This window comes from Anoplopoma fimbria, chromosome 20 (genome assembly GCF_027596085.1).
Source record: "Anoplopoma fimbria isolate UVic2021 breed Golden Eagle Sablefish chromosome 20, Afim_UVic_2022, whole genome shotgun sequence".
In the NCBI taxonomy this organism is placed as follows: domain Eukaryota; kingdom Metazoa; phylum Chordata; class Actinopteri; order Perciformes; family Anoplopomatidae; genus Anoplopoma; species Anoplopoma fimbria.
The window spans coordinates 13,656,543-13,682,366 of record NC_072468.1 but is presented as its reverse complement, the minus strand read 5'-3'; the positions used below and the strand labels follow the sequence as shown (position 1 = coordinate 13,682,366).

Here is a 25,824-nt window from a genome sequence, read left to right as displayed (position 1 = left end):
CTGGTCCTGTTGGTGCCTGCTGTTGGTGCCTGCTGCAGTGCCTCTTATTGCAACACCAAGTTTTTGAACTTATTTGCAGGGTATGTTAGAGTCATGACGGTTTCTGTTTTGCCTCAGCAAAACACAGTGTGTAGATGTAGCATACATACCCATTGGGGTGCCAACCCCGTAGGCTTTGGAGTCAATGAGGCCTCCAATCTGGGTGAGGTTGCAGTTTCGCTGGGTGACAAACTCAATGGTGGTGGACTCCATGAGGAATGCGTAGTCTGAGGTGAGCACCCGGTGTATGCCTTCCTCGATGTTCTTCACCATCACTGAGTGCCTCCGACTGCTCATGAACTCCCACATCTTATCGTAGGTGGAGATCTTGGTTTTCTGTGAGGAGACACAGAAGGGCATCATGAGTAAGAGAAAAGAAACTGAGACACAGAACTTTGTCACATGTATGCATATTAAAAGCCTCGCTGTGGTTTGCTGTGAAGCTAACTGAAATTCTAGGTCGGAGGTTAATGAAGAATTCATTTTTGTCTCAGCAGTTATACAATTCTGAGTGACTTAAAGGAAAAATAACAGGCAGAGCCCTTATTTAAATAATGCCAATGTAAACAGCCCTATCAAAGCCTGTAGGACCATTTGCATTCAATTATTTTCCAAATTTAATTAGGAAAATGTCATTTGCTTCAACTTTTTTTGTAGCTGCAGCCACGCTATATGCTTTCTGTCTGCCTCAGTTATTATCGCTTGTGCGGAGAATGTAGGCTGAAGCAGACAAGCATGTTAAGTAGCAGCAGCGGTGTGATTTTGTATGACCGTACATCTCTGCAGTCTGTGCTGCTGCCATCACCCATAGTTAGGATCAGCAGCGTTGTCAGCAGCAGTGTGCCTCACTTTCTACACCTGTAATCATGGCAAAAAATCCAAGAGCACATTACTCTCCAGGGGAGCCGATTTGGAGGCATTTTTGAAGCCATTTGAAACCTAATTAAGTCACATCTTCAAGGTCCTGCCCGCCATTATTGTGTGTAATGACTTTTTGTGGCTGGTCGATATTTTAGATCAACTGGGTGATTTGCGGAGTGCCTATCAGAATCTTTTGGAGTCACCCTTGACAAATCAGGCGATTGAGCATGCAAGCTTCAGACTGCTGATAAGGCGAGAGCAGTGGCTGTGAATACACGGAGAGTCAGATAACCACTTACGCTCCAAGTCAGGCAGAGAGCCGGGGAGGGCGTCCCAGCGCCTCCACACAGGGACCCAGAGCTGATTGTGTTTAAACCATACGAGAGATCTTCCAAAACACAACTCGTACACGACGTGAATGGCTGTCAAACCGAAATAGTAAACAAGTCCACAACAATCCATCCATAGGATTTCAGAATGTGTGACATCCTTTTTGTTTAGTAAAACTGAATCAGAATATTCTAGCAATAGCTAAAAAAAACACAAACACCAGGTACCAGCTTCACGCTGTCTGATCCTCTCAAGTCATCACCTGTCTGATAAAGTTTTCATGGGCCTGCCTCTGTTGAAGAATGCTCACAGCTTGCCGTATCTTCAGGAACTGCTGGTAAATCCTGTCGTAAAATTGAAGTGGCTGTAGATAAGCGATGGTTTACAATCTGTAGATAGCAGTCATACTTTTTTTTCTGCAAATCACAATTAATGTTCACAAGAGCAGAGAGGCCCCCAGCTGTATGTTAGGCAGCAGTGAGTCATGTGGGGTGATGGGGCGAAAAACTATCAGCCTTAGTTAGCTCAACATGGTGACTGAGTTATCACTGCCTGGGTTGATATTTACACTGTGTATTAACTGCTTTGTGTCGTTTAACTGCTTACATTAAGACACATTCAAGATTGACAGGATGTGGTCTGATACTTCTTGCCTGGAAGTATGTGAGCTATTTACACGTTTGTCATCTCAGTGTGGGTTTGTGTATCCAAGTTATTTATTGTTTAATATATATAATATCGCACTTTTATCACTAGAATATGATTGATGTCTCATAATGTTTCTTTCATATACAACTAATTAGCATTGAGATTAGAATTTGCATTAAGAAATGCACTGTGTATGCCGTGAAACATTCACTGTCAAGATCTTTCATTTGTTTTCCCTAACATATCCATTCTCAGCAAGTATTATTGTTGTTATTAAGCTTTTATTGTGATGTTCAAGCAACTCAAGGCACTAACGTTAGTGAAAATTGATGGTGTTAGCTACAGATTGAAAAAGTTTAAAGCCACATTTAAACTGCATCGTTGTGCCTAACATCAGCATGCTAACATGCCCTCACTGATGACACTGTTAACATCAAATTACACAGTGAATTTTGTTGGGGGGAAGTCTCCTTTCATGTGGCGGGAGGGGATGAATAAAATTCTACTAAATATTAACTAAATACAGAGGCTACTCGCAGGCAACAAACTATGACATAAAGCTTCTTCCTATTTGGGTAATCTTATCATAATATCATAAAACCAAGCTTTTATTCGAGGTTATCTCTTCTCTTGAACAAAACCTGCTCCGGAGCAGGTTAGGTATTCAGCGTAACCAGTGTTACTATGGTGATCTACCCCGGTAAGAAGTGAGCCTCCGTTGCAGGACTGAAAACCCAGAGTGAACCCTGAAGTACCTCTCTAACCTCAAATCCTGCTTCGTGGTGCAAGCACCTGGATGACTTCAGAAGGAAATGGAGAGCGACGTTATAATGTCTTCGCTGCCTCTGGCCAAATATTACAAAGAGAAATATAAAAATTTAAAAAACTTACTAAGTGAGACATTTTGGCTACTATTTCCTATATCCATTCAATTCTAAAATCATGTTTTGTTGCTATTTCATAAATGTCTGTGGTCGGGGAGGGCAGCGGAGCCTTCATTGCATGCTGATGGACAGAGCAACACTGAGCCTTAATGTAGAGCAGATATTATAAGAGAGAGGCTGCTCTGGCAGAGGATGCAGTCCAGCAGCCAACACTGCACAGACCAGCTGTTTAACGGGATTTCAATTCGAGTTTACATATTTCTCATACCATTTATTGCAGGATTTGAAAGGTTTTACAGGTGCATATTAGTATAAAACATGAGTCCAAAGAAAACTTTTTTCGGGTAGGAAAAATGGAAGATTCTGAACGTCAGACGATCAGCACCCTTCACACTGAAGGGAACATAAATGTCAGTTCTAATGGTGAATTCACTTGTATAGAGCTTTTCTAGACTTCCGACCACCCAGAGTGGATCGAAGCGCCCATCCTCTGATTGAAGGACAACCCGATATTTATCGGCCGGTAACCATGTATATCTTGACCAAATTTAGTGCCAATCCATCTTGTAGGTGTTGAGATATATCACTGGCATGATGGATATTTTTTTTTACAAAAAAATCCTGTCAATCCGCCCAACAGATGTCAAGACATTGAAGACATAACCATTAACATCAACATCATTTTGGCAGCTCAGTACCATATAAGTTTGTGAAATAGGGACGAAATTTAATCTATTGGTTTGTGTTCTTTGACCCTAATAGAAAAAACGCCAATGGAGAGTCAAATAGGAGCATTATTCGTGGTGGAGACATGATTTAAACGCATCCATGTGACTAAGTCGGAGCAAGTGAGGTACTTCCCCAAAAACAATACTCAGGGCGGGTGGGTTATTTTCCCAATCACCCATTCTTCCTGAGCCCTTTTGCACAAACACCTACATCAAAATGCTTTTTTTTTGTTGATTTAAGCACAGCATTCAACACAATCTGCCAAATGAAAAGGATTGGCAAACATAGCACTCTTGAGTTCAACACTGTTTAATTGGATATTGGACTAACTCATGAACAAACCCCAGATAGTCTGGATTGGTGGTCAAACCTCCTCCACTCTCTTGTCGAACAGCGGAGCCCCCCAGGGCTGTGTGCTGCCCCCTCCTGTTCTCACTGTTCACTCACAACTGTAACCCCCGACATGAAGACATCTGTTGTAATGGCCGGATTACAAACAACGTGACTTCATATTGAGAGGAAATCAACAACCTTCAGAGTGGTGCTCAGAGAACAACCTATTGCTCAATGTCAGTAAAACCAAGGAGATGATTGTTGACTTTAGAAAAAAGGAGGGCAAATTCCTAAGTTCTTAGGAATCAGCACCACAAACAACCTGACATGGTCATCACACAATTCCATCCTCATAAACAGGTGTATTTCTAAGGGAAACATAAGTTGGGAGATAAGTGAGAGATGGAGCCCAACTCTCACTTATTTAAGCCAAAGGGTTGTGTAATGTGTGTGTGTTCTGTTGATTGTCCTTCCTTTCCTCTTGGTGATCTCCTGTGACAGTCCCCACTAGAAAAACCTGTGTTTCCTTTTCCTTAAAAAAGTCTTGCGTGAATAATTACTTATCTCTTTCAGACCCAAAAGTCGGAAGTCATGCGACTTTGTTATACTGTTGCAGAAGATATATTTAAATTTCTGACACAAACCCCAAAGAGAGAGAGAGAGAGAAATTCCCTGCAGGCCCTGTCAGACCACTACAGCACCCTTCCACAGAAAACAAGACATGAATTGTTTTATTTGCTCCACTTCTCTTATCTGTGTGAGTAAAGGAGGGGATTGGGTTTAGGTCAGCAAGTCCTGAAACATCATGTAACAGCTTACAGTAGCAAAGGAGCCCATTTCCTGTTCAACAGTTCAACTAAAACAGGGTATTTAGGTGGTCTCTTAAGATGCAAACAAGGGTTTCCAAATTAAATTGATATTTATAACATCCTGTATTGAAGAACCTGTGCTTAAGGCAGAGCAACTGATAATATAGCATAAAGTGAAACACAATCCACACAACGCAGGCTGGAGGGGCGGTGGATGGGTCAAATAACGCAGTTTGGTCAGTGACATTTAGCTTCAAACTACGCTATTCCTACACTTCTAGCACTTCTGCACGTCTCAGTGCCGGGGTGTCAATATATGCTCCGTTCATGCATAGCATCTTTTCAAAATAAACTTCTGCTTTAAAGGACGTTAGGTCCAGGAAACAAAACCACATAAGTTTAGGAGTGGTTGATATGAACTTGATCATGTATGTGACTACCGGCCTCCTGGACGAAAGTCCTGCTTTGCTCAACCCATGCACCTCCCCTTCCACCCTTCCTCTTCAATCTACATCAGTAACTCTACCTGTAATGCTGCGGGCGGGTGCATTGCATACACAGGCTAAATGTTTTGATGTCAGACTCCAAAGTGCGCTGACCAAGCTGCATTACTTGATTTACCTTTAGAATGGGCTGATGGTTCACACAAACATAGAACTTTTGTCCAGTTGACCAATGTTCATGTTCGGTGCAAGTAAAGTTGACATTGTGTCTGCGTGAGTCGTTAGTTACTCTGTAGTCACTGAGATAGTCAGCCAAGTTAAGGTCAACCATATTCTATTCCTAAACCTAACAAAGTGGTTTTGTTGCCAAGCCTAAATTTCCTAAGATTCTGTAACTCGCACAACCAAAACTCATGCTAGAGGGGTATGTAGAGCGTCATTGACCAAACGGCGTTATTTGACGCATTGGTGTGAGAATGCATTGACATAAACCAAGAGGGGTCGGTACTGTAAAACGTGTAGTATTACACTATGTAATAAATAATAGCTTGAACACATTGTCACATTTGTAATTCATTTTTTAGGTCCTGAATAGCCCTCATTTAAATTATTGGGTCCTAAAAGTTGTAAATGCACTAATCCAAAGTTATTTTCTTTCCCTTTATCGCTAGTTTCAAGTCTTCTTCAGTTGCAACAATTTTGTCAAGTCTCGTCCTGTCTAAGTAATGTGTTTCTTATTTTTTCAGTTATAATTATTTCTTGTTTTATTTTGTGTTACTTACCTCTCCTCACATTTCAGATCACTTCACTTCCTCCCTTTGTGTGTTTTCCAGCCACTGATTGTCTGCCCCGCACCTGACTGACCCGACCTGTTTCAGATCACCTACACCTCCCCAGGGTATTTTAACCCTGTGTTCCCCTCTCTCTGTGCCAGTTCGTCTGTGTCCTCTGTGTCAAGCGTTCCAGCGACTTCCTAGTCTACATGTTCCTGGTCTCTTTGATCTATGTCTGCTTTTTGTCTGTACCAAACCTCTGCTGTTGAGTAAAGACTGTTTTACCTACACCTTATATTGCTCTCTGGGTCGTGCTTTTGAGTCCTGTTTTTTTCCCTGTGGTTCATCAGTCCTAACAAATTTAGTTATTATGATCCCATTTAAAGCTTAATAAACACTAAAGCAGGTTTTGCTTCATGTGACCACAGCATTCAGTTGTTGGTTGTAGAAAAAGACACTCTTAGGAGTCTTCATTTCTTCTGGTTAGTTTATTTTTATGAATCCATATTTTTTGGGAGCCAGAATGAATAATTACAGATGCATCTTGCTCATTGGCTGGCAATAGTGTTAGCCTGTAACTTATTGTTTGCTATGCTAACGGTACCTGGCCCAAATGAAGGCTTCAAAACATCAGTGCACAAGCCAATGGGTGACGTCATGGTGACTATGTTCACTTCTTTTATTCAGTCTATGGTTGTACCAAGTAAAGTGGGATTATGGCATGTTTATTAGTGTTAGTTCCACTTTTAATCCTTCTAGAGTTTATTGCCAAATTGAAGAGAAATACTAAAGTCTTGCTTTCTTACTGATACAAGTACCATCTTGCAATTCACCTGGTTTAGGTGATAAAATGGTTCTGCCACAGCTGATGTGTTGTACGTTTCAAGTTTCTCCAGAGTAAAAATAAGAGGAAGTGGAATGATAAGCAGCATGCACATGTGATCAAGTGCATGCAACTGTGGATGGGACCATGTCTTGGTTTTTGTGTTTCATATTAGTAAAACTGATGTGATTTAGTTTCTGTGCACATAATATTTGGCGTGAATGTGTACGATGTGTGTGTGTGTGTGTGTGTGTGTGTGTGTGAGACACTGTTGGTCCTTGTCAAGACTCGGCCCCCGCTGCTTGCCAAAGTGCTTTGCATATTTTTTTAAAGGGCTCTAATCAAAGAAACCAGGGAGTGGAGGGAAATTCTGCACAGCTTTTTCTCAGCACAAACAACAACTTTGCTTCTATAAAGCAGTCCTCATGCTATTTTACACGCACTGTTTGTGTTACACGGTCGACACTAAATACAAGTGGCTTTAAAAGGAAAACCAATTATACATTCATAGTTATTTGTTGCACATTTGTAAGGAACATGTAGAAAAATGTACGAATAAAGATAATATAGACAAAAATGATTATTTCAAGGGTGAGCACAAATAATTACAAAAAAACGACAGAGAAAAAGAACTTCAATGAAAAATACTGAGGATATAATATCTGCAGCTGTTTTTGATCAACACAGTTATTAAATACTGACATCATGATTGCTTTTTTAAATCTTACATCAGACTTTCTTTCTAGGTCTTTTAAAACCAGCGTTAAAAAGGTTATTCGCTGTGCAGCTTTTAAGGCTGCTAAAAGTTGTGCAAATAAGACAAAAAAAGAAACAGAAACAAAAAGAAAACAAAGAAGCTGTGCGTCCTGTTTAAATGTGAACAGCATCATTCGTATCACTCTCTTTTTGTTTCAACTGTTCTGGGATTGCAGCAGGTATTTAATAAACTCAAAACATTTCTCAAACGCCTCATGAACTCTAAAATAAGATGATGTCATTCATATTTTCCTCAGTATGTGTAGTCTGTGCTGCAGAGGTATATATGGGCACAACAAAAGGAGAGAAGTGAAATGACCCTGAGTCCGGTCTAAATGGCCCAAGACTGACTATCACCCCTCACCAGCGACGCATTGCTCTCTCGTGCATTTATACTAAACAGCTTGGGCATGTTTTGCGCTGCAGAAAGAACAATTAAATTTGTGAATCGGATCTTGGGACGTGGCAGAGAGCGGTTGCCAATGATGCTTCTCTAACCAAAATAATAAAATAGGTCATTGTCAATAGGAAATGCTATGAAAAGAGTTGGACTTGGAATAAGCATGCATTCTAAACATTGTTGTTGTAAAGAATTTCCAGTTTATCATTATAATTATATTTAAAATGCTGCTATTTCCCTGTGAATTTAGTCCTGTGATCATGAACACTTTGGATCTTTCTGCCATGAGCTGGAAAATATACCAGTTCATCCCCCCCTCCCTCCCCTATCCCATAAACTGCCTCTCTCAGGTATCAAGTTCATCATCCAATAAGCTACATATGCGTGATTTAATCACCATGCTGGAGGTGTTCCTCCCTTTTGTCTTATGGTTAATGACAAACACTTCAGGCTTGTATAGGCTGGGGACATGGAGCTCGGTTCGACTCCGCAGCCATCACCACATTATACAGACAAGGTGAAAAACCAGCACTTCCTTTAATACGATGTGATTTTATTAGCTAACAAGCCAGACACAGCAGCGGTGTGTGTTTGCTTATTCAATTATTCAGTGTTATTGTAACGGCGGTCCATTGGGAATGTCCCCGCTAGGAGGACGAGTGACACGCCTCAATGCTTCAGAGACCGTCCTGTGCAGACATTTACATAATCAACCACCATTAGACTTGTATTTTACAACAGAAGTCAATAATAACCCAAACAGTAGGTATTTTGTCATTCCTTCCTGCGTTTGATTGTGATGCATGCACACATCATCTGGGAGTGTGTCGCACTTAATCAACGGAGACTGGAGAAAATCAAAAACACTCCATCCATCATGACAACGGTGTGTTTTAAACACCTCAGACGGGATGTGTGGAGAGAATATGTTTACTCAGATGAGGACGAATGCCGCCTGCATTTACCTGGACTGATTAAGAAGGTCCAGCAGCCTCCCCAATCCTTGGGGACTTGGTTTGTGAAAAGGAGGGGTTCAAGTCCAAGTTTGGAGTAAGGGCTGGTAGCTGCAGAGGTGACCAGTTTACCCCCATGGTGCTGCTCCTCAGGCAGCTGTATAGGTTCGGTTCTCGGTCCCCTCCTCTTCATCCTCTACATTCTCCCCCTTGGTAACACCATGGTCTCCACTCCCACTGCTATGCTGACGACACCAGGCTCTACATCTCCAACAAATCCATCATCTCCACCGCCCACTCCACCATCACCAACTACCTTCCAGATATAAAGTTGCCTTCTTCTTTCAACATTGCCCGACTACGTCCCTCCCTCTCCTCCTTTGCTGCTGAAACACTCATCCACGCCTCCATCACCTTTCGATTATTATTATTATAATGTCATCTCTCTGCCTTGTTTACATTGTTATTTCTTTTATTGTTTTTGTCTTTACAATTTTAAGTGCCTTTGAGTACCTTTTGTTTTAAAGCACGATACAAATAAAATGTATTATTATTATAGTAGCTGTCCATAATGCTAGGATGGGTTAAATTCAGAGGCTAAATTTCACCACATTGTGCTTTTGCTGTGGCAAGGCAAGGAGGATCTCCTGAACCACTGGAGAAACGCAGCGTTGAAGAGGAGGTAACTAGGCTCATCTCTCACTCTTTTTGTTCTTCCTAAACAGGACAGGAGAACTGCCTTGGTCTGGGTCCTTCGTGAGTAGGCTGAAGGACCCAGACCCCTGAAGGACCCAGACCCCGAACGGGAGGAACCCTCAGTTGATATTGATCCCATCCCCTTTACCCTCACCTCTTATTTAAAGGACACTTTTTGTTTAACACAAACTGCCCCTTAGTCCCCTGTATTATTGTGAATCTTGCCTCTATGTCCCCTGGGTTGCCACATTTTACATGTACAGTATATTATTTGTTACTCAGGCCGTGCTATGAACTAGATATTCCACTACGACCCATGCAGTTAGATCAACACAATGCATGACGGTGTTACTAACCTACATTTAGCTGTACAGTTTGTGGATTATTTCATTGTTGTGGTTTACTCTGCATATATTTAGTATGCAGTACTGTGTACTCTCTTTATAATAAATATACTTTTCCCCCTTTTTTATTTAAAAAAAATAAAACAGAACAAATCAGGAAATCAAAATACACATACGTATGGTCAAATTAAACAACAACGATTTTCTTGGACTGTTGTCCCTGACAAAGACAAAATAATAATAAAATTAAATAACCAAATAAAATGATTAAAACACAAACATATGGGGGAGAACTTCTTTAAGATCTTATAACATGTTAATCGCAAATTCTAGATTCTGATGAGCTGAGAGATAGGGACAAACTATCAGTGACCGCAAAGCATAATCAGACATCTATGACACCGGTGTTGGTTTGCTGTTCTACATGAATGCAGCGGTATGAAACTGTAGCTTAACAAAGCCCAGCTTAGCTAAAGATCATGGAGCTGGAGTTATTTTAATGACCATCACCTACACCAACGCCAACAAAGAAAGAACCTGAGATGAAAACCATGCAAGGAAAGTTTTGTGAATCTGGAGGTCCACCTCAACTATTGGTTGGCAGAAGAAAGAGAGGAAACGTGACCGAAAGCAGACAGAAAATGGTGTCTACATAACTAGTATAGAGTGTGAGAGAGGAGGGAAGACAGCAATAGGTAGCTAACTAAAGGTACTTTTAAATTCCTATGAACTGAACTTTTAATGATGTTCTTCACATAAATCTCTTCGCTTTTCACAACCATTACTTAGAACACCGTTTGCAAAAGCATTAAGTAGAGATGTGACGTGCAGAATTTAACCTGCAAGTCTTTTGGTGGTAAGCTCTTAAATGTGTTTGGCCAAGAGGCATTTTAGTTTATGGCCAGCTACCTGAGATAAATGAAACAAGATATATGGAGTGGTAACCAGTCTACCAAAAACATTTAGTCTCTTTCCTCTTCTCTTTCTATTACAATTTAACTTGTGGAATTATGTGTTGAGGAGGAAGGTTGTTTTCATTTTTTATATTTTAAGCGAGGAGTTATTTAGTTACAGCATTTTCGATTAGAGACACTTTAATATCATTTTGTTGAAGGTATGTTCGGAGCATATATTTGCTATTTTGCTAAATAAAGCATTTTCTCAGAACTGTCAATCGTGCATTTAAGCAATTGATAAAAAACAGTATTATACAAGTATTTCTACCAACCTAGCCCATAATACTCAAACAATTTGGACTTGCAGTGTCTGACTTGAGGCAGTAAATGATGGCTGCAGAGGGAGCTCAGCATAGGTAGGATGAATAACAGCCACATATGCTGCTTCTTACACCAACTGTTGTTTTCATTAATTTGTGCGGCGATATGATAAAGAGAACCATCACCACAGCAGTTTGCTAATGAATTGTGAGTATGTTTCAGTGTGAAGACGAGACACACAAACATATTAATCACAGCCATGTCCCTCTGTGTGTGGGTGTGAACGGCACCTGCGAATGCATGTGTGCCTATTGCACAGATGGATGAAAAAGAGGTGTGAAAAGGAGCTAAATCTAAAAAGCTGTCCAAGTGCCATCGATGGATTGCAAGAGATGAAAAAAATTACACAGCAGTGAGAAATGAAACTCAGAGCAAAGAAATCTCATGCAGGGAAGTTGTCAAACATGGCTGGATTAACACGACAGCCTTGATATGCAGCAGGTATTCTATACGACCTTACATTGAGGGGATTATCAAGCAGAGCCTCGGCAGGGTAATGACTATCACTGCTACATGGTTCCAGGCTATTCCACTGGTAAAAAGGTACAGCAGTATTTGATCATGGTGACACGGTGGCTCAGTGGTTAGGACCTGGTTTGAACACAACTCTCTTTACGGAGTTTGCAGTTCAAAAACATGAAGGTTGGGTGAAGTGGAAATGTCGTTAGGTATGAATGTGTTTGTCTTATATCTGTGTCAATCCAGTGATAGATCGGTGACCAATCCAGACAAAGGTTCCGGATCCTCATGAACCTGAATAGGATAAGTGGGTACAGTAACAACAAATGCCATTTGGTTGTGTTAAACTAATCAAAGTTTAGCCATGACACTAAATCTGACCATGGTCATAAAGTGTGTGTGTGTTTTCACAAGCTGCCTGGTAATAACTAACTTATATTAGCTACAAATTATTCTTAAAGGAGAGCAGGAACGCTTACTGGGCATAGTGGGCAACAGTCTGGGCTCCAGACACTGCAGAGATCCCAAAGGCTTCAGGTTCACTGTGGCTCAATACATTGTTGGTACTTACATGGACTAGAAATTTGCACCAAGTAAGATTAAGAGAACATAAACTCAGTTCAGTATTATTACTTGATCCTTAGGCCCTGTGTCAAATTGAACACATTTATATTGGAGTTCATATTGTGCTCACAGGGGACACGTTGTGATGAGACGCTGTGTTTAATAAAATAACCACAAACTCCTTCACAGTCAAGTAGTAGAGTCAGGTATTTTAATGGAAGACTGGTTGGTTCTCGATCAATTGCCCCTTCCCCACTACTCCTGGAAGCCTTGCACAGACAGAACTATAAATTCCTGGCAAAGTACTCTTAACAACCCTGTGGTATTCCCTGCTACAGTAGTTGTCTCCACGACCACAATCTACCATGATGACTCACAAACGGCTTAAGCGGCTGAGAGTTTGATAATTATATCTATTAAATGTCAGATATAAAAAAAATTGTATCAATTCGTGGCTACATGAGGTTCATCACTCTACAGAAAGAAACCCTCTGAGCATTTTATTAGTGTGGGGTGAAGTGAAGAGTTTTAGTGTCCCATAAAAAAGCTCTCCCATGTCATGTATTACACTATTAATATTTACGTGGCAGACTTGTCATTATGAATTTTGCTGCATAAACCATCTCAAAGTTGAGCATATGCCTTGACATACCCATATTGTGTATGTAAAATGCAAGGTGATACAGAGTAGTGAAGCACTAGAAATGACTCTAGTTGGTTAAATGATATCCAGCTGTAACTAACCTTGAAGAAGGTCATGGTGGAGCCTTCCTCTACCACCCCGTATTCTATCTTCGTCTGCTTGGCAAGGTCGTCAGCAGAGTCGATGGGCGACTCCATCCTCTCCACGGTGAGGAAGGCCGCAAGGTTCGCCGTGTAGGAGGAGATGATGATGAGCGTGAAAAACCACCAGATTCCTCCTACAATTCTGGTGGAGAGGGCTTTCGGCATGAGCTCAGATCCTGAACGAGAGGAGCAGAGGAGGTGCTGAGTCCTGGTACAGTGTTATGCTGGGGAGAGCGCAGCACCCTGGCCAAGCCAGACCAGACCGGACCAGACCAGACCAGACCAGACTGGGCTGGGGCGGGCCGGGCCAGGACGGGCAGGGCTAGGCCTCTGCATCTGCTCCCTGGGTCACACACTCACATACACACAGAATGGGCAGAGTGGGCGGCCTCATGGTTGGACCTGGTGTTTAGTCTTACTCTAAGTTCCTGTGTGCTCTGGACTTTCTCTACTAGACTGCCTCTTCTACAACTAATCTCAGTTCTCTTCAATTCAATGTGACCGAAAAAAAATCTCAGATAATGACACAGGAAAATGTATTTTCAAGCTATTGCAACATACAGAAGGTCCTTCCGGAAGTTGAAGACATAGTGGCTAAAACAATTTATTTTTGACAACCAAACTGTCTTCCCCAGTTGCTTGCCAGACAAACATTAAACCCGTTTTTTTGGAGACAAACTATTTGCATCATTTAGGACATCTATCGTGTAACTGTCTACAAAACACCTTTTTAAAGCAATGCGTTGCCACGGCCATTGGTCGTCATTTATCATTTTTGATTGATTGCTAAGCTTCAGGAAGGCAGGCCTAACGCAATATGAGCTGGTCTGAGGTCAGACACAGAGGGAGTGAGTGCTGGAGTGGAATGGAATGAAAGCATGAGAGTGGAGTGCAACAGATGAATGCAAAGAGCACCTTTTGTTTTTTGTTTTAATTTCTGTCTGCATCTATTTGTTAACCTGAATGAACTGAAACAGACTCCTAGCTCAGTGCACGGTTTTTAATATAAGTAGAGTAACAGAGCGAAGCGGCCCAACCACGCAGTCGAGTGAGCAACACTGTGGGGTTGAGCTTACCAGGACTTCAGGTCAGGCCTGCATACTCTTCTTGTTGATTAATAGTCACTTAGCATATGTGATGGTCTGTTAGTAGCTGCTACAGCCATAAGGCTTGGTGGTAATTAATCCCCCAGATCAAACAAAAACTCATCTAATCAGGAGTACTTGTGCCGTGACAGTATACTATGGTATAAAGGGGTTTCATGACTAGGGGTTAGCACACAGCTAAAATTATATTTCCCCATATTTCAGACAACTTTATTCCTATAAAATGAATTGATTTTGGTGAGAGATGTTCTAGCCATAAACAGGCACTTTGAATTTCTGAACACAGTGGTTAAGTTTAGCATAGCATCAGTTTCTTTCACTATTTTTTAGTTCTTACAATAGAGTTCACTAATTTGACTGTTTTTAAATTCAAGTTCTATGTCGAATGTAGGCAGAGCATGAAGGAGCATATGTGCGTGGGTAGAGAGGGAGCGATGGAGGGAGGGAAGTTTGTTGTCCGGGGTGAAAGACGGTGGGCCTGGGTTATATCAGGACTATTCTCCTCAAGCGGCTTAAGCAATTGAAAGCTGGGATTTTGCACATTTACTCAGAGGGAAAGCTGATAAGGAGTCGGAGAGATAGGAGGTTAAAAACTGTGCTCCACTCCCTTTGTGAGAGACTCACTATTCATCAAACTTCTTTCGCGCTGTCCCCTGAGTGAGCTGTCTAGTAAAGGGAGCGAGCAGAGAAAGACATGACAGCCAACTGCAGCTCCAGCCCACCGCTATTGATACTAATACTGAAAGGGAGTGGGAAGGGCAGGCGGGGGTCCTTCCTCATCAGGTTTTGGAGATGATCTCATTGGTTAACTTAAGCCATAACGGCTTTCCAAGATCATGAAAATAACAGGGAATTGTTTAATTAATTACTACATTTGTGTCTTTTCACAAGTGGCTGAATGTGTTTCCTGCTAGCATGTCTACATGCTCCAAGACACTACACCTACTCTTTTGTAGCACTTTAAATATGAGGTGTTGATTTTTTTTGTCTAGAACACACATTATGTTGATAATACAGTGTTTTAAACTAACAGAACCAGCGGACCTCTGCATTATCCCTCACTGCACATTGGGAAGTCTCAACGAACACATACGCAGTGTAACGGGCTGGAGGATGAACAGAGTAACACTGTGTTGTCTGTGTGTAAACTGGGTCTGCAGTTGATTCGGCACTTAACTGTGAACCGACCAGGTAATCATTGTGTTATGGTGTCGTAGATCAAAACACACAAACACACACATTAGCTATTGTATGCTCTGGAGCTTGCATTGTAAAGACTGTACCACTCTGTCTGTGTTTTTTTGTGTTTTTCTGCTCTAAAAAGTATTTTCAGTTCAAAATTTGGTTTCTCAATAAATCTAATTTGAAATCAGACAATTTACCTAACCTTATGTTGATGTTTGTTCAAGCAAAGAAGGACTGAAGTGTCATATATGTAAATTAATGACTATGAATTATGAAGTAGAACATAGCAATAGAAGAAATAAGATGTGTCTATGTATATGCAGATATGCAAATATGTGAACCACATATATCTGCTCAGATTTGTTTTTCCAGAAGTGTATCCATTGATCACCTTTGGTGATTTAGATCTTGCATTCACAACTATTTCATTTTAACGCATTTTCATAGCTCAAAAAAATGTCACAATTACTTTAGTGTCCATGTTATCACTTTTAAAATAAGTTAACTTTCTAAAACACGTCTGTTAAACCTCTCTGTAGCCACCAGCCATCAACACTCAGACCTGGCACCAGCCACCCACTTTGTCCATTCATAAAACCACAACCAAGAACACAAGTTAAGGAAGCAGGCATAATCACAAACACATATTCATCAGTATTGTTAGCAGTGGATTCTGCTTGTTCTGTGTTGGACCCATGGCCGTCTATCATATTCAGGTTGGATTAACAGTGTAACATGTTACCAGCTCCGAGCATCCTTTCCTGTTTCACCTCCGACACCAGAACAAAAAAGAGGGGCAACCCACTCAGAGTGGTGAGTCGACACAAACAGAGCCTGGTTGGGGCTGACTGTCATGTACCCAAGGTAACGTCATGACCAAAGAAGCACATCCCACAGTTTTCTGGGGGGCGGGGCAAGCCGCCAGGCAGGGGAGCCTCTCTACAGTGCAGACCAAAATGGTGCCATGCAGACACCATGTGTTCCTTCAGTCTAATCCTGCTGCCTTCTGGCCCTTAGCCACATCTTCTCAACTGGTCAACCCTACACATCTGTTCTGCTGGCTCGTCAAACAAACTTTATCAAACAAGACTCAGTCTAGTGGCTGAAATGCATTATATTTACTTACATCTTTGACAGATCTTAGTTAGTCAAAAACATTCTTTATTCTCTATGTTCATAAAATTGTCAAAACATTCATCCTATTTTGATCTCAAATAATTAAAATACTTTTTGTATCCCAAAAATTCAAATGAACAAAAATCTGTGAGAAAAGTTACTAGCTTATCTGGGGATATTAGTAAGCATGCAGTATAAGTAAGCATGCAACCAGCCAACAAGAGATACATTATCAGCTGCTTAGTCCTGGGAAAGACTGAGATGTCTGTAGACTTAGAGCGTCACTTCATCCAAAAAATCATAGTTTCTCACTTCCCACTAGTGGTATCTAATCATGCAGACAGTTATAATTTTTAATCATCCAAGTTTTGAGATTTCTGTCTCTGAGATTTCACCCTCCACCTGATACAGTTGTGGAGGTCAAATGTGGATTCTGCAGAGTTAGTTTTTCAAAATGTTATCTACAGAAGTAGACAAATAGGTTGAATCTTGTAAGAAACTAAATATCTAGACAAGCAATCACTAGTTATTCCTTATTTCTTTCCTTAAAAACACCAATAAGTAGATGATTAAGTACAGTTAAAAGCTCCTGAAAAAGCTAATTTACTAATAAGTCAAATTACTGTTTCCAAGGTCAAAAAATTTACTTTTCATAAACATTCAAATTTGACCTTCCAGTCTTGACTTTTTGTTTCTGGATAACTACAGATAGACTGTTTTCAAAGTAAAATATTTCAGTTCAACAATTAAGTTAAAATTTTCATTTGAGGTTTCATTTCACAATAACTATTCAGTTCATTATAAGATAAGATAAGATAAGATAAGATAAGATAAGATAAGATAAGATAAAATAAGATAATCCTTTATTAGTCCCACAGCGGGGAAATTTGCAGGATTACAGCAGCAGAGAGGATAGTGCAAACAAAAAGTACCAAAATTGAAATTCCTTCCTCATCCTGTGTTAGGGTGGAGGCAGAAATGAGACAGATATTCAGAAAACCAAAACCAAATCTGCATGGCTAGACACAGGAAAAGTAAGGGAGATTTTATTATTACTATTTTTTTGTACTGCAGCTGAACTGAGCCTTTAAAGCAGCTTTGACTATTGCAGCTTGTTGTGTGTGCTCCATTGCACTGTTCAGATGCAAGGACAAAAACAGACATATACACCATCTCTACCTGCCGTAAATATGTTTCATTGTCAATCACTTTGGAAGAAATGCTTATTTAAAAATGCAACATATCTCCCATTGTGACATGCATTGTTAAGGGCATACACTATTTATTATTATTAAAGGGACACCATTCCAAACCTTTTTTTTCTCAGTCTAAAGATGCCAACTAGTTGAGAAGATATGGCCTTGGTTTGGCAGAAGGAAACAAAACTAAACAGGCAGGGGAAGCTGCTGTGTTCACATCCTCACTCAATCTCACCCATGTGATCCATCTCAGGTACTCTGGGTGGCTTAACTTACCTGTTCAGATTGCACGGGTGGGGAAAGGGAGGGGAGGAGTCAGGGAGCATGGGGAAGGGGAGCATGCAGGCACACCACCCTCAGTCATTGATCACATCACTCAAATCCCATTCAGTCCAATCCTGCTCGACTCTACCAGTGGAGCATCTAGCATCATGCACAGAGGCCCCCATGCATGGTCATGGGCCTGGTCAAAGAGCAAGGTTGACCCCCAGCAAAAAAGTGGGACTTGTGCTAGTAAAAGGGGGGCAGGCAGAGGCGTCTACCTTGCTGCATGAGAGCTCCAACTCCAAACCAGAAACTATTTAGCAGGGTGAAATTGTTTTCCACTACATCCGAGTCAGGGTTGCAAGGGTGGGGGTTATACCACTCGTAGGGACTAAACCTGTGACAATTAACAGAGAACACACACACACACATATATATGTTTACTGCAGTTATATAAAGACACAAGAGTTAACAATAAAATATCAAAGAGTTGTCATCCTACCTGGGGAGACAAGAAGAGAAAACAAAGGTTACTTAGTCTTTTCCAGAGATGACAGTGCAAATCATGCCTGAGGAAGCATTGCTATGTCTTCATGTACATACCTAAAATTATACTATGCGGTTAACTGGATTAGTACATTAAGAGTATATTACATGGATTAAAATAAAATGATGATTGGGATTTATTTACCAAATAATCTATTAGTCAAAATAAAGCCTTAAAAAAGGACTGTTCATCTGAATCTCTCGTGTGTGTTTTTAAATTGTATTAAGATACAAAACTTGGGGGATTGGGCTCAAATTAACCCCACTCATATTCCAAAGGTGGCTTCTTGTGTGGGAGTGCTCATATCAAAGGCAGTTCCCTCAGTAATTTAATCGATGGGGTCTGAAAATAACTCCATTGTCAGGCGAGAAAGGAACTAATAATCCTTATAATCTTAGAGGAGCATTAATATTCAGCAGATCAAGCAGTTCATTCCCATCATGCCCACGCTAGCCCCGGCGCTCCCCCTTCACTCGACACACTCCTCAAGCAGAGAGATTTCTCATTTATTCATATCAAATAAAAGTGACATTACATTAGTAAAGGTTGATTGGTCTACAATTAAGCATTCTGACCTGATTTGGTTTGTGCTGGAGTCGAGGGGGGACTGGGGCCCTATCTTGACTCTAGCTGTTTAACAGACACAAGGGTTTGACTAATCAAATTGCAATGCATAATGTAGACTTACTTCGCTGGAAAGTCAAAAACGATAACCTCGAATGGATTTAATATCTGCGTAGAGGAAAATGCAGATGAAACTGCTACCGCCACATGTCAAGGTTTGGATTGTCCTCTGGTTAATACAGTAGTACTGGGTTGAATTCCCTAACACAGTCTATATGAAGACGTATGGCTGTATCGATAACATGACAGCATCATAACTGTGCCCTGTCATTGACTAATGGGCTTGCCATTATGATTTGGGTAACAGTGGTGTTCCTTCTCACCCCCACAACATTCAGCAGGTTATTGTGTAGTTTAGCTCAAGGACCTCTGAATGTCCCTCTTATTTCTGCTTTAACAGAATCCTTGGCCTTAAATCAATCCGTCCGCTCACTCAATTTGCCCCAGATTTGCTTGCTTGTCAATTTACAATGCCAAATTGAGTTCAGCTGAACTGCGACCTTGCCATGGCAAATGTGACAATGTGACCCAATCCCTTGCGCAGAGGTCTCTGAGTGTGTTTCCTCCAATCATGTTGCGAAAAGCCAATTACCGCTCGCCATGAAAATGGATGAGCGCAGTTGTCAGCGCCGTGCTGGATCATGGGAGTGGCTGGCTGGACTGCTGCTGCTGCTGGTAGGGTCAGGGAATGCTAAACCAATGCGGCTTACAGGAGACAACACAGCTTAGCCCGTCTCTCACTGCAGCACTGTTTGGCCTGTTTGCTGTCACTTTGATCCAATTACACTGCCCTTACATTATCTCAGATCATCTGTGCTGCAGCGGGAGAAACTTTGAGCAAGGTCAGTGCAGAGATAAAAGCCAGGAATTCACCAGCAGGGCAGAAACAATGCAGGCTTTTATCTTTCTACGGGCCAGGGTCACCATGCAGAAACCTCCAGCGATGATACGCATGATAACACCAATGTCAGGGGCAATGAATCAACAGTCAGAACGGTCCGGTTGCTCTGTCACAAATTGATACACTTTATATGTCCAAATTTAAGCGTTTGACTGGTGTTATGAATTTAATCATGTTCAATTAAGGACAGGATTAGTAAGCTTTATCTGTTGAAATGTTTTAGATATTTGATTGGACTTTTATAATGCTTTCTGAACAGGTAACACCAAAAGAGCTCATTCAGAATGCTGCTGCTATGGTCTAAACAGAAACAGGACTGTCACCATGGATACGGCTGTTCGTGTGAACTAAAAGTAAATCTTAAGTTTATGCTCTGATATTGTTTACCAACATAGTTATGTAACATTCTTAAGGGTATGTTAAGTAATGTTACACAGGAAAGGCTTGCTGCATTACATTGTTACTTTATTACTTTAACACAAACTTTTATCCTTTTTTACCTCAAACCCAAGTTGTTTTGTTGCCTATGTTTAACCAATCGTTTCACAATGTTAACCACTTGGCATATGGAAGGAATTTAAGAAACTTTTTTTGGCTGACTGTTAAAGGTCCAATCCAATCATACCTGTTATTCCACTCTTGATTATTAAGGCTCCATACAATATGAAAACGATCCTACTTAGAGGTCTGGTGGGATTCAGAGGAGAATTTGAACCACATGACGAGGCTGTGCCGTTAATATGAGCACGTACCAAATCAAAGGCTTCTCATTATTCAAAGACTGAGGAAGGACAGATTACACTTTGATGTGAGGAAAGAAAGACATTGCACAAAGATAAATATTAGAAATTTGAGAAAGACAGGTGAGAACTAGATGTCAATATCATGAGTCATAATTCTTTGGAGAAAGATGAAGATTATTCTGCACAAACATCGATTACTGTGGCTAAGCTTGACCTCTGCTTCTGGTTTATCTTAAAGAAATTCTCTTGATGTGTAGGATGTAGGGAATGGAATTCCACAAAGTGTAACAAGGTGATAATGGACAGGCTTTAGCAGAGGGTGTGATATCTACTTTTTTTGAGCTGTTTCATCACCTGCACCAGAAGCAGCAGTGGTACTATTGATGTCATTAGAGGGAACATAAAAGCAATAACAACCGGTGACATTGACATGCAACTGCAACTGGAGATATTGGGGCAGGTGGCGGTACAACAGAGTAATCATGTGGTTTTAGCTGTGCACCCATGTGGACTAGGCCTATCAAAAGCAGGGAGAGGCTGCTCTAGCTCTAGCACTGTGTACGCCAGTCCCCGTGTTCAGTCTCTCACGCATACGAACAGTCAGTCACACAGTGCGGCACAAACACAAGCATACATAGATAAAATGTGTAATGTGTACACACACATATATAAACAGTATATAAATGCACAGTGGAACTAAACCTTGTCTTGTAAAGTATTGCCTGTCAATTTGATGTGCTAGACAGTTTGGTCTCACAAGATTTTGTGAAATGAGTTCTTAGCATACAAATGATGTATGTGAACAGAAGGTGAAATAAATACATGTCCCCACCATGAAGGGATTAATTGGAGGACAGGGGACATACGTCTTTTTATGGGTGTATAGAACAAGCAGAGAGTGTCCCAAGAAAAACTATGGCATCTGTGGGGTTCATGCAAATGCCTAAAAGTAGCTACTGTATGTTTACAACTCAATGAGAAGCAACCTCTTACGACAGTGTGAAGAATAACTCTAAGATATGTGACATTGTTCAGGGCCAGGAAACTTGTTAGGGGTCAGGTAGGGTGGTTTGGTGAATGGCTCAACAAAGCCTGTGTCTTTGACATGGAGAGCACTGGTAATTTCCTATCAGAAGTTGACGTCCTGGTTAAAAGAAAACGACAAAGTAGTTCTTCTCTCAACCATAACATTAATGGTTCCCTGACCTGAACTTGGTAACCCAACCAGTAACCAGTGGCTATGTTATCCAAGTTGAACCCCAACTCTATCCTTAGATCTGCAACTATCCAAGTAGTTCTTGTGCCTAAACCTGACCAAACTTTTACCAAAGCGGTGACAGATATTATATATATTATATATTACATATTTAAGCATAATTAATAAGGGTTTAGGATAACTTTTCCTCCAATAGAGGCATCCGATAAGAAAACACTTATAAAGGTAAGTACAGTCATGATAAATGTCTGTACTTGCATTCACTTGTTTCAGCCACTGTTCCAGTAGTATCAATGTAGTATCTCAAAATGCAAATGTGAGTAGTGGCAAGAGTTTGTTTTTGTTATCTTTTGCTAGTTGTTTTTTTTGCCTATTGTAGTGCTGTTCTGTATGTGGGCGTCTTTGGTTTTCTTTTCAATTGTACTGACACAATACTGAACCACCAACAGTAAAAAAAATCTGGAGACAACAAAGCTTCTCACCTTTTTTCTCATAATTAACTGTGATCAGTATCATATGGTAGCATTCACATGTAGCTGATCCCATGGTAATTTTAATAAAGAATCCGTTAACTCTTTTTATCCCTTCTTTTGTCTAGTATTGTATTTAGTTTTGAGATATGTGTCTCTGTATTTTCAAGGATTCTTTCTAATTTACACAGGGACTATTTCTTCTGTAGAAGTAAGCTTCTGTGAAAAGTTTGAACAGCTTGTTCTATCAATTATATAGAACAACAAGGACACTCTTTCTGGTAAGATATGTGCCTGTTGAATTTCTGGGCTGAGCATCACAAACCATTCACCTCCAATATATTGGAGTAAAAGAACCAAATACAAAACTATTTGCATGGCTAATAGCACAGGGGGGAGGAAACTGGGAAGATATTTGACACTTCAATGATAGTTCAACTGCACAGGCTCTTATCTAAACATGTAAAACTCTTTCCTTTATGGTGGAGAAAAGTTATCTCCACATCTTCTGTTCACAATATGTAATATGCCTTTTATAATTTAAATTTCATGACATTTTGTGAGATAATAATAATAAAAATTAAGCCTTTATTAGTCCCACAATGGGGAAATTATTTCTCTGCATTTAACCCATCCCGGAGGAGCAGTGGGCTGCAATGAAGCGCCCAGGGAGCAACTTGGGGTTAGGTGTCTTGCTCATGGCATGTTGCCGGTAGAGGGGTTTGAACCACCAACCTTGTGGTTACGGGACAAGCGCTCTACCTCATGTGCCACAGCCGCCCCATGTGCCTCTATAGCAAAAACATGCATGTGTGTGTACAGGAGAAAAGAAGGAATAGAGTGAGGGGGGGATTTATACACTTACCCAAACACTTACTTATTATGATATTAAAAACAGATAGGTGCATATTCTGAGCCAACTTAGATGACAGTTGCCGCTTTTTATTCTTTCGTGTGATCATATCGCCAGTAACATCGGAAAACACATGTGTGTTAACAGTAAAACTGTCGGGTCACGGCTGCAAGAGAGCCAACGTCCCCCAAAAGTTTTAGAGTCAACATGAACTTTTCTCCCTCTTTTTTTCTTCACCATGCTTCAAATGGCAGCCACAAGAGCCACTAGATCAAATGAGTGAGCCTTCAAGAAACATTGGCCTAGTTTCATCAACTGCATAGATTTGTCTGAGGAAAGACAAGAAAATAATGTGTTGTATCATTTAACCAGCCAAAGCGTTCTTGATATCAGCTGCATCACCAAACTAAACTGTGATGTAAGTGAAATAAAAAAGAAAATAAGATAATAGAAAGCTGTTTGTATCCGTTATAGATACACCACCTACCATTATAGGCAAGATTTTCAATGTGGTTAGGTCACATTAAGTCTCAGTGATACAAGCAGAGCAAAGAAGTAAAAACATTCCTGATAATTCATTGAATGTGTGCATCTAAAGCACCATTTTATGATATAATGTGCATTTTTATCATGGCTGAAATCAGTACAGAGATCTGCCTATACTACACCTACCCTCTAAAGCATCCATCAACTGAACAAAGCCCTTATGTGCTATCACTTTCTATCGCCAACACCCGAGTGCTCAAGAACTCCAGAACCTTGTACTTCTACACAAATGGTCATAACAAACATATTTGGAAAAATGTATTTCAACTTTGTAGCAGTCCCTCCTTGGGTTCAGTTTCTTTGAACAAGTGCAATGACATTTGAACTTGGGAGGCAATGATTTACTGCGGTGAGGGACCTGAACTTGCAGGTCACAGCCCCACTTAAGAGAGGAGTTTGGTGCAGAATTGAAAAAGTATTCCAAGGCAACTACAGAAAATAACCCTAAATGTGAGCTTTTATGGGGGAAAGTATAGACTAGCCTATATACAGTGGGTACGGAAAGTATTCAGACCCCTTTACATTTTTCACTCTTTGTTTCATTGCAGCCATTTGCTAAAATCGAAAAAGTTCATTTTTTTTCGCATTAATGTACACTCAGCAACCCATCTTGACAGAAAAAAACAGAAATGTAGAACTTTTTGCAAATTTATTAAAAAAGAAAAACTGAAATATCACATGGTCATAAGTATTCAGACCCTTTGCTGTGACACTCATATTTAACTCACATGCTGTCCATTTCTTCTGATCCTCCTTGAGATGGTTCTACTCCTTCATTGGAGTCCAGCTGTGTTTAATTAAACTGATTGGACTTGATTAGGAAAGGCACACACCTGTCTATATAAGACCTTACAGTTCACAGTGCATGTCAGAACAAATGAGAATCATGAGGTCGAAGGAACTGCCCAAGGAGCTCAGAGACAGAATTGTGGCAAGGCACAGATCTGGCCAAGGTTACAAAAGAATTTCTGCAGCACTCAAGGTTCCTAAGAGCACAGTGGCCTCCATAATCCTTAAATGGAAGAAGTATGGGATGACCTGAACTCTTCCTAGACCTGGCCGTCCAGCCAAACTGAGCAATCGTGGGAGAAGAGCCTTGGTGAGAGAGGTAAAGAAGAACCCAGAGATCACTGTGGCTGAGCTCCAGAGATGCAGTAGGGAGATGGGAGAAAGTTCCACAAAGTCAACTATCACTGCAGCCCTCCACCAGTCGGGGCTTTATGGCAGAGTGGCCCGACGGAAGCCTCTCCTCAGTGCAAGACATATGAAAGCCCGCATAGAGTTTGCCAAAAAACACATGGAGGACTCCCAAACTATGAGAAATAAGATTCTCTGGTCTGATGAGACCAAGATTGAACTTTTTGGCGTTAATTCTAAGCGGTATGTGTGGAGAAAACCAGGCACTGCTCATCACCTGCCCAATACAATCCCAACAGTGAAACATGGTGGTGCTATGGGGGTGTTTTTCAGCTGCAGGGACAGGACAACTGGTTGCAATTGAAGGAAAGATGAATGCGGCCAAGTACAGAGATATCCTGGAAGAAAACCTCCTCCAGAGTGCTCAGGACCTCAGACTGGGTTCACCTTCCAACAAGACAATGACCCGAAGCACACAGCTAAAATAACAAAGGAGTGGCTTCGGAACAAGTCTGTGACCATTCTTGACTGGCCCAGCCAGAGCCCTGACCTAAACCCAATTGAGCATCTCTGGAGAGACCTGAAAATGGCTGTCCACCAACGTTCACCATCCAACCTGACAGAACTGGAGAGGATCTGCAAGGAAGAATGGCAGAGGATCCCCAAATCCAGGCGTGAGAAACTTGTTGCATCATTCCCAAGAAGACTCATGGCTGTACTAGCTCAAAAGGGTGCTTCTACTCAATACTGAGCAAAGGGTCTGAATACTTATGACCATGTGATATTTCAGTTTTTTTTTTTTATAAATTTGCAAAAAGTTCTACATTTCTGTTTTTTTCTGTCAAGATGGGTTGCTGAGTGTACATTAATGAGAGAAAAAAATGAACTTTTTCGATTTTAGCAAATGGCTGCAATGAAACAAAGGGTGAAAAATTTAAAGGGGTCTGAATACTTTCCGTACCCACTGTAAGGAAGGACCACGCGGCTGTACAAAAAGGAAACCCAAATAT

At 40.9% G+C, this 25,824-nt stretch overlaps 1 protein-coding gene across 2 annotated transcripts in view; it reads right to left on the bottom strand.

The window, feature by feature from the left end:
- grik2 (glutamate receptor, ionotropic, kainate 2) overlaps positions 1 to 25,824 on the bottom strand; it is a 228,737-nt gene that overhangs the window by 29,554 nt on the left and 173,359 nt on the right. For both annotated transcript variants that reach the window (XM_054622400.1, XM_054622401.1), the window contains exons 12-14: positions 18,056 to 18,174; positions 12,866 to 13,083; positions 150 to 375 (exon numbers count right to left, since the gene is read on the bottom strand). In XM_054622400.1, coding sequence (XP_054478375.1) covers positions 150 to 375; positions 12,866 to 13,083; positions 18,056 to 18,174 — 563 coding nt within the window. The remainder of the gene's footprint in view (positions 1 to 149; positions 376 to 12,865; positions 13,084 to 18,055; positions 18,175 to 25,824) is intronic.